At 37.8% G+C, this 13,129-nt stretch overlaps 1 protein-coding gene across 1 annotated transcript in view; it reads left to right on the top strand.

Moving 5' to 3' along the window:
• agbl4 (AGBL carboxypeptidase 4) overlaps positions 1-13,129 on the top strand; it is a 396,952-nt gene that overhangs the window by 263,470 nt on the left and 120,353 nt on the right. The window contains exon 5 of the mRNA XM_037698354.1: positions 8,438-8,477. Coding sequence (XP_037554282.1) covers positions 8,438-8,477 — 40 coding nt within the window. The remainder of the gene's footprint in view (positions 1-8,437; positions 8,478-13,129) is intronic.

Below are 13,129 nucleotides of genomic sequence, written 5' to 3' on the forward strand. Positions count from 1 at the left end.
GACAGATTACTGCATCCTAAATGCACAAAGGAGCATTACCAAAGGTCCTTCCTCCCAGCAGCTGTTAGACTCTACAACCATCACTGCTCCCAACAAACTAAGTATTAAAAACATGCTGACCTCTGCTAAAACACACACTCTGCTTATACTACTGTATTGTAAATAGTCTGTCCTTATCAATGTTCCAATACATATTGAACATTATTATTGATATTGTTTATCTTATTTATTTATATATTGGATTGTTTATTAGCATTTAGGAACTTTTGTGTGAAATCTTTTTATCTTTTTATCTGTTGCTGCTGTTACACTTGAATTTCCCATCCGTGGGACAATAAAGGCTGTTTCTATTCTATTCTATTCTATTCTATTCTATTCTATTCTATTCTATTCTGTCTGCTGTAAAGCCTCATTCAGAACCAGTCATGGCTGCATTTTGGGTCAGAATAGATTCGCTAGCAATAAGCAGTCTAAAATACGACTTAATCAGTTAATAAATAGCTTTCATTTCTGATTTCAAATTGTTTCTGAACTGTCCGTGCTCTGCTGGAGCCTCGTTTCTCTACCGCGGTGAAGTTAGTTTTATGTTGGACGTTAGACATTTGAGCTCCGTGGCTTCAGCGGTGTGTTCCTCTCGCTCGATCTGATGCAGGCAGTCTGATTTCAGTCAGCTGTGCTCAGTCTGCCCCTCCTCCGAGACATAATGGTTCGCTTAGGGACTGTCAACAAATTACCGAATCAAACACTCTTCAGAAACAAAAATTAATATATTTTACATCATTTGACCCACTGACACAAAACTGATGGTAAACTACTCTAATAGACCTGACACACAAGACACCATCATTTATTTTCCCATTTTAAAGCATTTTCTAATTAGTTATGGAGTGAAAACCATGATTTTTGAACAAATAAATTATGTAAAATTAGAAAATGCTTTAAAATGAGAAATAAATGAAAGTGCCTTGTTTGTCAGGTCTAGTAGAGTTAAACATAAGTTTTGTGTCAGTGGGTCACATGACATGAAAATTATTGTGCAAAACCCACTGAATGTCTGATTTCTTTATGTAGCTTTGAAAATTTATAAAAGCTGATACTTTCTTTCAAAAGCAAACTTCAAGTTGAAGTATGTTGGACTCCTGGCAGGGACCAATGCAGACATGTTCCTGTTTTTAGTTTTCTACATTCGCCTTAGAATCTAGCTGTTTTTTTTTTGTTTTGTTTTTTTTTTGTTTTTTTGTTTTGTTACCTTTTCCTTTTAGCCATTCTATTTGTAAAAAAAAAAAAAAAAAAAAAAAAAAAAAAAAAAAAAAAAAAAAAAAATGCAGTATGACTAATAATTGTTTATTGTTGTTGCTGTTGTCCATTGTTGTCATCTTTCTTTGTTGAAATCAGGTCTCTCTTGTAAATGAGTCCTCGAGGCTCAATGGGATTTGCCTGTCTAAATAAAGGTTGATTGATTGATGTAACTTTTATAAAACATTTTTTATATGACTTGGTCTCTGACCCTAAAAGACTTGGTCTTGTCTCGGTCTTGGCACACTTTGGTCTTGGTCTTGGCTTGGTCTCGGGTTAGGTGGTCTTGACTACAACACTGCAACCAAATGAGCCTGGTTGGATGGATGGATGGATGATAATTTACAGTGTAAAATCTCTTTTTCACTCTTTATTTTTCCTCTCTTACCTAAATATTCTGATTTTCCATCTTCTTCATATTTTCTTTCCTAAAACAAAGAAAAAACTGAAAAGTAGAAAGACTGGCTGCTGTGGTGCAATTTAGCCATGTTTACTTTACATTCATTTAAAATGAGCTACAAAATGATGGCTGAGATTTTTAGATTACCCTCCCTCCCATTTCAAAGGCCTTTTTCATGTGTGTGTGTGTGTGTGTGTGTGTGTGTGTTGGGGTGGGGGTGGGGGGTGTGGGGGTGGGGCTGAGAGAGAGAAACAGAGAGAGAGAACAATCATTCATCAAATAATAAAATTAATTTCTGTAGGAACTGTTGGCAAACAGGTTATGGGTAGATTGTGTATGAATATTTAATTTAGTAATAAAGCAAGGGTTTAGTACACGAATGGTTTCTCCACCACTATCACTCCATTTGACTCTCTCTCCTCTTCCTTCTCCCAGATTAGGGTAGTGGGACACTCTTGGCCTGCTAGTTGGTTCATTTAATCATCATATTTTTACTGATTAGGACAATATAGACCTCTTTGAGGGGTGGGAGTTGTCAGATTCATATTAATTTGTTATAAAGTATAAAATTAATTTTAGTTTTATTAAAGAGAGACAAATAGAAACTAATAACCAGTCTATCAGATAGAGGCAATTACAGAGAACCTGGGTGGTTTGTCTTTTAGTCAGAATATCAATTTTCTGTGATTTAATGATCAAACTTTGTCAAGACCTGCAGTCATACAAGCATAGAAGCACTAAACTTGGTTTTCTGCACAAATTCCAAGTCTAAAAAACCATCCCATTCAAATATGTTCTCATGTAACACTGAAGCTATTGTAAATTGATGATCCTAATCTGTGTTGTTCGCAGCGATGCTGACCTCAGAGTCCACACTAGCTGGCCAGATTACAGTGACAGCTGGAGTGTTTTTCACCTCTGACACTCATCTGCATTCTTGTTTTCTGACCTGCTAACACTTTTTCTGGCAGGTTCTGGCAAAATTCACTTGTGACAAACATGTGGCTTTTAGGCAAATGGGATTATTGTTAATGATTGGTTTAAAATATTGTATATTTATTGTATTTAAATGTAGTTGCAATCACAGCTCAGTCCAACTGGCATCTGTGAAGCTGTCAACCATAAAGCTCATGTCGGTGGCATTCAGTTACCAAGAGTTTAAGATTTTGTTTTTCTCACCTTGAAATAGAGACTCAATGTCAAGAATAAAATTAGTAATTCAATTATAAAGTTCACAATATCTGCTTTAATCTGTTAGTGTATGCTTAGGGCAGTGAAACTAAAAGGACTTTACTTAAAGTGGGATTCCTCAACTCTTGTCTGTGTTTGACAGAGACTGTTTCAGTCTTGTTTTCTGCCTGGAAACGCTTTCACTAACGTTATTCTATCTGACTCAGATTCTTCCACTTTCTGTAGTCTTTGTGTGTCTTTTTCTTAAATGATAAATCAGCACACTATCATTTTTGATAATAACCAATTCAGCATGAAGAAAAAGTGGTGGTAATGTCAATGTCAGTTTTATTTACCAGTATGTAGCACATTTAAATACAACATTGTCGATCAAAAAGCTTCACAAGGACGCAATGTGTTGTGATTATTTATCACAGATGCATTCTCACTGTTGATCACTGTTATTCTCACTGTTCTCAAAGCTCATATATTACTCAAATACAGCCCCAAATCCCAAATGAGTTGTAAAGGAGGTGTCATGGATGCATCTCCGTCTACCTGGTAGAGGTGCTCGAGTGACTGACTGCTGAGATCCTTGGAGCTCGCAGAAAACGTGGCTCATGACAACAAGGAGACCTGGATCATCACCCGACACCTGCAGTTGGCTGTCTGCAATGATGAGGAGCTCAAAAAGCTGCTGAGAGGAGGAAGGAGTTCTGCCCAACATTCAGGTGGTCCTGCTGCCCAGGAGGACCGAGAGGCCCGCTGGGTCTGGGTGGATGGATCGGCGTCTGTGGCCAGATTCTTCAGATCGGCAATCGTAGAGCCTTCCTGCCCACAGCCATCAGCATCTATAACAACTCTTAATGAAACCAGGATGATGAGCTACAACATTTAATTTCCCTTTGGGATTAATAAAGTATTTTGAATTGAATTGAATTAATGAACTAAATTGATACTTTTCATTTACTGCTTTACAGACCGTGTTAGTATTGGTGTTTGTCTGTGTGTATTGCTGTTTTTGTTGGGGTAAAGAATAATCTGATGTTTTAGGATGAACATCAAAATTTTAGTCTCTTAAATTGAATCAAGCCAACTTGAATCAGACATTATTTTTGAACGACAATATATTTGTTCATATGTCAAACAGCAGAACCAGCAGTGTACTACACAACCCAAGGGATCATTTATTTAACCATGTTTCATATTTTCAGCGAGGCAGAATCATTTATTTATTTATTTACTGTTTATTCCCTAAATTATAAATTGCAACAAGCAGTATTACATCTTAGCATCTCATTTCGGCTGAAATAAACCACACTTTATTTGTATGGTTTTTGCATTTCAACTCCGCTGGTGAAGCACTTTTTAATCCATGTTTAGCTGTTTGATAAATAACACATTTTGCTTTAATATGTTAAACATTAGTTGCATTTTTCATATGGTTTTACTCTTGTAGAGATCCTATTATTGTTTGTGTTCACATCATCTCATTGTATTTAAGGACCAAAGCTGCCAGAGGCCGCTGCCGAGACATTGTATATTTATGGTATTCTAGTGGCTAGAGGTCCTACTACAAATTAAGATATTGTGAAATCTTGTTTTTCTTGTGCTCCTCGCAGATGAGATTAAGTTTCTGATTTTCTTCAAGTTTGAGACTTGAATTCATCCTCCAGCCTGAGTTTGCCTTGGACCTTCACACATTAAACCAATCCTCTTCACGCAGACATAAAACTGGAAAAACCCTCACTTACCTCTTCATCCTGCTTTGACTTTCATACACCAACATGTGAAACTCACCTACCATACTCGCCTTCCTGGAACCTGGAATCTTGCCCTCCTTTCAAAGCCTGAACTCCTTCAGCCTGAATAAGCCTCCTGTGTTTAATATGAAAACCTTCCAGAAGATCCTCTGCCTTAAAGAAAAACCTTACCATCTACATTCTGCTTCCACAGATGCGTACTCGTTTCCTCCCAATTCAGTCTCTGTAAATATTGTAAATAAATTAAATTTCTTACGTCACTCTCTGGAGTCTTCCTGGGTTTCAGTTAACACACTCTGAGAAATCAAACTGTACAAATGTGTCAACTCTAACATTAATAAATAGGACTATGAGTCAAACAGCTCGTAAATATTTATACTTTAGTACAAGACGCTACAGTGTGAGATTTGTATAAAGCTTTTATTATGAATATTGGTAATTTATTTCAGTTTATTTTCATTTTATAATTTTATGTTTCCAAGTCACAACAAAAGTTTGATCATGGCACAACACAGAGAGTAAATGGATCTGGTTTAACCTAAATATTATCTATTTCAAGGATTCAAGGTTCTTTATTGTCATTCGCATCGCATGTGGTACGTGAGGTGGAACGAAATTGGGGTCCCAGTTACATCCAACAACAGGAAGAATATAAATTGAAAAGAAACAATAATAAGGATCTAAGATGTAAACTAAGAAATACGCTAAAGTAAGAACAATACGCCGAACAACATAGTCACAAACGAGCCTGTGCGAGTAGATGAGTATGAATGAATACAGCAGCATGAAATAATCAGCAGCACATGTCATCAATCAAATTCAATCCCCATTATTACAATCATACACAGTCTTATGCAACCCACTGTAATAAAATTCAGTAAAATAATTGAATACTCTGTGTATTTTATTTTATTTTTTCCTTCTTGCTCTCGGTGAAGACGGGTGCTTTTTCCTCCCACTCCTTCCCCTGCTTCTGCTCTTTGTCCTGTGAACCTTTTGGAGCCTTTTTTTTTATATCTTCTGAATTTTAAATTATAGATCTGGTCAGCTAGTCTCTCAATGTAATTGATCAAATTTGCACAACGAGAAGAAAAGGCGAAGGAGAGCCCTCCTGCCTCGACGGGACACTTACAGACGGATACACGATGGATTCCTGGAGCAGTGGAAGATTGTGTGTCTGTCCACATTGTCGGTCAAGGATGTTGAAGATGCGTACATAATTGGCTTGATGATAACAGGATTTCTGCTTTTTGGAGTTGGTGGTTACCTGGCATATCAACAAATTTGAAAAATGTTCGCAGCTGTTCTGGTCATTGTAAAATCTGCCTGGCCTGTGTGAAGGAATGTGCTGGGCTGTGAACACTCAAACTCAAATGCTGTGTGAGCTGAGCTATAAGCTGGACTCAATTTCTGCTGAGAATCGCAGGCTACTTGCGGCTCCTGAATCTCACTGGCGGGAAGGAATCGACCTCGGAGAAGTTACAAGCTTGGCTCGGTGGTACTGACCACGAAATTTGGCTGTTTGGAGTCACCATCAAGATGTACCAGTAGAACTGTAAGACAGACGAAAATCAACGAAGTCGACCTGACCCAAAACAATTGTAATCTGAATCTGGCTCCCCCGTGTCGGCCTTGGAAGCTAACTATCTCAAATTCTCCTGGATGTTATGTGAACAAAATGCTCTGCCCCCACTAACCGTTTCCTTCCCCAAGGACATCTGTGGACCTGTCTGGAACAATGTTCATGGACTTACTCACAAACGCACACATGCATACCCTCATTCACAAAGCTCACACTCCCCTCAACCCACTGCCTTTGCTGGCCTCCCTCCTTGTACGGTAACTTAGGTTGGATGCGAAGCACCAGGTGGCTGCGACGCTCTCCTGGGCGGCCTGTGCTGGGAGCCCTCTTACCACTTAACCCTCACCCACTCCACATGCATCTTATTATGTCATCTGTATGTTGCTTTTTTTTATGCTGAGGTTTTTGGCAACGTCATACTGTGGCCTGTTAGGGATACAGTGTGAGATATGATTTTTTTCCCCTCTTCTTTCCCTTGTGTTCCCTTTTCCTTATTTAACAATAAAAGGCAGCACCTCTCATGAGGCTGCAGCCTCAGACACTCTGTCCTCCCATGTCTATGTTGTTTGGTTGTTTGTCTTTTGGATGGGCTGTAATGAAATGAAACTTTGCTGTGCTTCGGTGCAATGACAATAAAGGCTGATTATGTTTAATATTTATAAATTAGCAATTTGTAGACTGTTGTTTCCCTAAGGAAGTTAATGTTTGTCATTTAATGTTTATTTCAGTAGGATGGAGTGAGAGCGGAGCTCCTCAGACTCGATGAGAGCAGCCCTTTATCTAAAACAGTGATAACATTAAGTTAGTAACTTGCTGCTTGACAAACAAAATGTTTTGCTTGTGAAGATATGGTATTTCTGTTTCAAACAATTTCAGAATACAGTCTGAAGCTTTTTCCCAAGTGGTTTTTGCTTTGGATTCATATCAGACTGACTGTGGAGAGTTGCTGCTCTGCTTCAGGTGAATGTAAAACCTAAGTGAGTGTGTTTGTACAGAAGGTAGGGAGGGTGAAAGCTGTGTGTGTATAAATCAGTGTGTGAGCAGAGAGCATGATCTTAGCTTGTCTCATGTTGTTACAGTGACCTCTGCTGCTGCGTGGTCACCCTCAGTGACACTCGGTGCAGAACAGACGTATATTCACATGGAACCTGCAGTCCGTGCAACATGCATTTTTATTAATTTGTTTTTATTTAGAATTACAACCATTCATTTATTTGGCGGACTCGTTTACACTCAAATTTTAAATCTCATGTCACTGATATGTACATCCACTAAAAACTAAAACAAGTGTTTAGTAGCCTGATCTGTGAGTTCCTCTTCAGGTGATGCTGTATTCAAAGAGAGAAGGCTCTGAATATGTTGAGAGCCTTTTTGCTTATCCCTCTCAAATGGTCAGTGTGATGCTTGAATATTAATGCTGTCTTGTTCTGACGACTGGTGTTCACTGTGACTGTATCTCACACTTCCAACACTCACATGCACCCTTCATCCTATCCTGGAAAGTGAGGATTGTCCTCAGAGACTGGGAGATGATGAGGCCTGGGGTGCTGATTACTTCAGCGCTCAGCAGTCAAGTGTATGCGAGTGAGTGAGTGTGTGTGTGTGTGTTTGTGTGTGTGTGTGGGGGGGGGGGACCTAGGACTTCCTTCAGATTACTTCTTAGGTGTTGAAGAAATCAAGTGTAAATTTACACATTCTTTCAAAATGCAACATTACTTTTACACATGATCACAGTCGCTCCCTCTCTCTGTTTCTTTTTGTCTGACACACCCACACACACCCTCCCACACACACACACACACACACACACACACAATAAATATACAGTTGGTATACGTCATAACAGTCCGTAGATGTCAAACCAACACTTATCCTAATAATAGCAGGGTTTTTTATGCAAGTTGCCATGCAACTACAATAACTTATTCTAGCACTTTTTTATGTTTATGTTTTCAATTAGCATATAAATGTCTTCAATGGAAGTAATGACAATGCAAAATTACTTGCAAGTGATTGTAAATATGGTCAAAAATAAATTGTAGACTTTAGTTTAACACCAAAATGCTGCTGCTTAAGCTAAGTTAGAAATTTCACTGAGCAGGGTTAATCAATTTTACACACGCGAGAGGGATCAATAGACTTTCTGCAAGACTAAAATATGAGAATTGATGAAATTATTGATCACTGTTTTGTGACATTTGTCTTTCATTTTCATTTTTCTTTCAGCAACAAAGACGTCTAGACCTGTTAACCATCACTACCTCAGGTAAGTCCCTGGAATTTTATTTCCCAACTTCACCGTCACCCACCATCGACCCAACACAGCACTCAGCGCAAAAAAAAAAAAAAAAAAAAACATTTTATGATCCTGTAGGAATATCAATGGCAGTAAAAGCTTAGTATCAGTGTATATTTCTATCTGTTTTATAACTTGTTTGATATTGATTTGTCACATTTCTGTCAATACGGCTCTGAGACACACTGTGAGGCATTCAATAGGAGGAACAGGCTGTTTTCTGGGTGCTGCTTGCACAAATCTGTGCAGATGGGCTGAAGAGAAACAACGGATACAAGTTTGCTTGTGTTGTCAAAGCCCTGCAGCAGGAGCACTGCTGAAGCGATAGCTTCAAATCTGTTACTTGAAATTCTGTTAAGGGATGTCTTCTGCAGACTATGGTTTTATCATCAGTGTATGTAAAAAGGATGGCATTGCTGGAGAAATCACAGGGCTGATAATGATTCTTTTTTTCAGAACATATAGTTGAAAAAAAAATTACACTTGAACAGCAGACATTTTTAGACAATTAATTTGAATTTTTTTGTCCCTAGTTTCACCTTTAAACATAGACTTGACAGCTATTTGAAAACATGTAACATGTAAACACTTGTATGTGGTATTTGCAGGACACAAGCGAGAACATAATCTACTGTAAATATATTTTCCTCTGGGAATTTTTGTTTAGTTTTGTTTAAAACACATCGCAGACTATGTTAAGGCCAACTATGTATCTATATTACTGCTTTTCTGATGACACATTGATTACATACATGCTTCTATGAACGAAGAGTAGAAGAACCATACACACATATGTAAATTCTCCTTAATAATACCTTTTTATAAATAAATATGCAAATGAGACCATAGCTAGCCTTTGACAAAATGGTGTATAGAAATTTTTACATGTCAAAAGCATGTGAAACGCATGAGGAACAACTCTGGAACTGTAAAATAGGTTGTTTCAGTTTATGTTTACAGAAAAGACACTAAGTGCCTACCGGTTCATGCTTGCACACCCTTTTATAAATTAACTTTTATTAAACCAGTCCAAGCCCATTGAGATCACAGATCTCTTTTGCAAGGGAGGCCTGGGCCTGAAGACAGCCTAACATGCATGTTTTTGGTCTGTGGGAGGAGACCGGAGTGCCCGGAGAAAACCCACGCATGCACGGAGAGAACATGCAAACTCCACACAGAAAGACCCCAGGACCAGCCGGGGATTGAACCCAGGACCTTCTTGCTGTGAAGCAACAGTGCTAACCACTGAGCCGTCATGCTTTCCCTTTTTTTAAATTTGGAAAACTTGTCAAAAATGTATTTAAAAACTCAAACACCATTTTTGTTAATACCAAATACAAATAAGTGTAGGATACAAACATAAACATATTTGTTCTTTATTTAGATCACTAAATTAATCCAAATGATAAATACAGTTTGTAAAATAATATGTGATCATACTTATGAAACGCCTTTATGAAGGTTCTACTGAGTGCTTTTGTTTTCTTTTCAAATGGCACCTTTATCATGGTGTGTGCATGTTTTGCACTTTTTTTTTTGCATTCAATCTGCAAATCTCATATTGTGTGGTCAAGTGTGCATATGATGATTCAAGTTCAGATGAATGTGGAAACATGTCACAAAGTAGCTGCAGTGTTAGAAATCTACACACGCTTCCTACAGAGGCAGCTGTGTGAGCAAGGGATTCACTGAGATGGACAGTGAGAGGAAAAAAGAAAACAGATGGCAATGACAAGAAGGATATAGAAACCTATATGTCTAAAGTATCTGGATGATGTAATATACTTTGATTAGAATAATGCATGAGGCTCATGGAGACCCAGTTAGTTTAGTATGTTTACACTGCAGCTGTTCCTCTGATTGGCCAGAGGCAGCACAAGTCGTGGTACTCAGTGTGACACAGGGTAAAATGTTAAATCTAGCACCTTCAAGCCTTATACATGGGAAGGAAGAAAACTAAATTACAATGTACTCTAAGCCTAGTTTCAAACATGTAATTATTTCCATCATGTTGTCTTCATGTCTAAGAGAACACCTTTCTGTTTTACACCAATTTGCCTTAAAACTATCTACAACTATGTACTCTGAAGTTCTTGAATAAAAGAGAACTGGACTTTTGTTTTTGTTGATTTTATTTTATTTTTTTTTTCACATCATCTCAGTCACAAAAGACGTCAACTCAGGGCACTGAGCAAAATACATTCATATACATTATAAAAGCTAATTAGTAAAATGTATCTAATACAATCAGAAAGTATATTTCATATTGTTAGAAGTTTGTGTATTCCAGATTGACTGTGTGTATGTTTGTGCTATTGAAAAATGTATGTCATAAAGACATTTCCACTAAGACATGTCATATTGTGTGCAGCCTCATGGGTGAGGTAAGAAGAACAGAGTGAGTCACTGATCTTACACATCTACAACTCATTTGTGTAAAACCAGTTTTTGCACTGTCTTGTCTTTTTATTCCAATACTCAACTGAATTACATGAGAATGAGTAGGTTTCTTTAAAACCTACTTAAAAGACCATTTCACACAACACTTTCAAGTTGGGTCTGAGATGCCTTAATTTTGGATCGATGGCTGAGACAGAATGGGTAGTTAGAAGTTAATCAGGTTAGGTCTCACTTGTAAATGAGTCTTCAAGGCTCAATGTGATTTATCTGTATAAATAAAGGTTGAATGAATAATCCTCTGAGCTTGTAACACATGTAGTCTTGGAGCTGACTTTGTGAGTGTGAAGTAGTCATGTGCAGTGTTACACTCTAACAATGCTCCTGTCACTCCAGTGGTTCCGCTATGCCAGATTCATGTGTTAGCACACATGGTGGTGGACTTGCTCTGCTCGACTGACTCCTGTGTGAACTACTAGAGAAGAGAATATCATCTCTGTGCCCCTATCTCAGAACCACAGTATGAAGAAGCTATTCTGTTTTTGTTCAAGGTCATGTCAGTGGCTGCTAACCATCCTGGCAGTCAGCCGGCAAAAGGTGGGGTACATCCTGGAAAGTTGGTTTGTCTTTCACACGGCTGACGCAAAACAAATAGGGCAGAATAATTGATTATTCTAAACTGATTTTAGGTATAAACATGTGCAATGCATCATTGTGAAATGTGCTTGTTTTCAGAATGTGAACAGAAGTATCTGGAGAAAACTCACTCATGGACAACATGCAAACTTAAAGTCAAGCACAGATGAGCAAAATATCAAAATTAAATGGTAATGACTTATAATGCAATAAGTATGAGAAATATATTACGACATCTCATGTCACTAGGCAGCAATGTTTTTTTTTTTTTCCATTTTATCAAAAGCAGACTTTGTGAACAATCTTCAAACATATAAAAGATTTTCTATTTAACTCTGGTGAGCATTGATCACCTTTCAACCTTTATTTATACAGGTTAATCCCATTCCAAATCCCACAGGTTAATCCCACCAGCAACATTATATAATTATTTGCCTGAAATGTTGTACAAGGAACAAAACTCTGCAGAGCGATTCGATAGGATTATTTAAAGTTCAACACTTCAGAAGTTAATTTACAGCAAGTCAAAACCAAGGAGTTATTTATACACACAAGGGAATGGGTATGTCATGCAAGGGGAAAGTATCCACGTTAATCTGAATATTTTTTATTACAGTGCAAATTGTTGTCAAAAATTGTCAAACACGAACAAATTTCTATTAAAACAAATGTGTGTTTTTTTCTTTAAATCTTGACCTTTTTGAAAGACATCGACGAGGGCTCAGTAGAACTATAGCCGTACTCAGTCTTTACCCTCTTTAAGGTATTCAACACAGATTGAAACAGCTTTAAAATATTTCTTTGTTAAAGCGTCTTCCTCTGACTGGTGTAGAGCTTGGTGTGTGCTGCATTAATGATTGCAGGTCATTTTTTTAGCCTGTTGTTATGTGTGGCCTTGAATCAAGGTCTATTAAATCCCTAACTTGACAGACATATTTTATCCTGCCCTGCTGCTTTATTACTATTCATAGTAGGTGAGCGTTCATGCACACACATGCACACGCACACACACCCACAATATGTGTTTAAAAGTGTTCAGTTTAAAAGAGTTTTACCTCTTTTGCCCATTTTCTTCTTGTCGTCTGCACACCTGTCTCCCTCTCTCCTGTTGATGCTTCACTGTGCTTGATTGGTTCAACAGAATTCTCATTATCCTCTGTTATTTATTAATGATGTTATTTAGGCACGGTCGGGTTATCTTTGCAGAGTTTTCTTGTATTTTTCTCTCCTTTCTCTCTCTCTGTCCTTCATTCCACATTGTATCTTCACTACACGAGCAGCGGGGGGAAATGCAGGGTGTGAGCAAACTAATAGTTTCAAGTGGCTTTATATATTGTGTTTGAGGGAAACTGAGAAAAAAATTGATGAGGATTCTGCCCCTGCTGTTCTGTTGGCCGTTGTTTTTAATGATTTTCATTAGCTACTAACGAATGATTCACATTTAAGCATAAATTTGCGCACAATAGGTAACAGTAATAGAAAACTTAAATTGAATTCCAAAGTGTGGTCCTAAAGCAAGAAGCTCTCATGCACAGCTGTGCAAGAAAATGAAGTGGTTTGCATATGAACTTATAACATTGTTGGATTTT

The sequence above is a fragment of the Nematolebias whitei genome, chromosome 3 (assembly GCF_014905685.2).
Source record: "Nematolebias whitei isolate Nwh7 chromosome 3, NemWhi1, whole genome shotgun sequence".
Taxonomy (NCBI): Eukaryota; Metazoa; Chordata; class Actinopteri; order Cyprinodontiformes; family Rivulidae; genus Nematolebias; species Nematolebias whitei.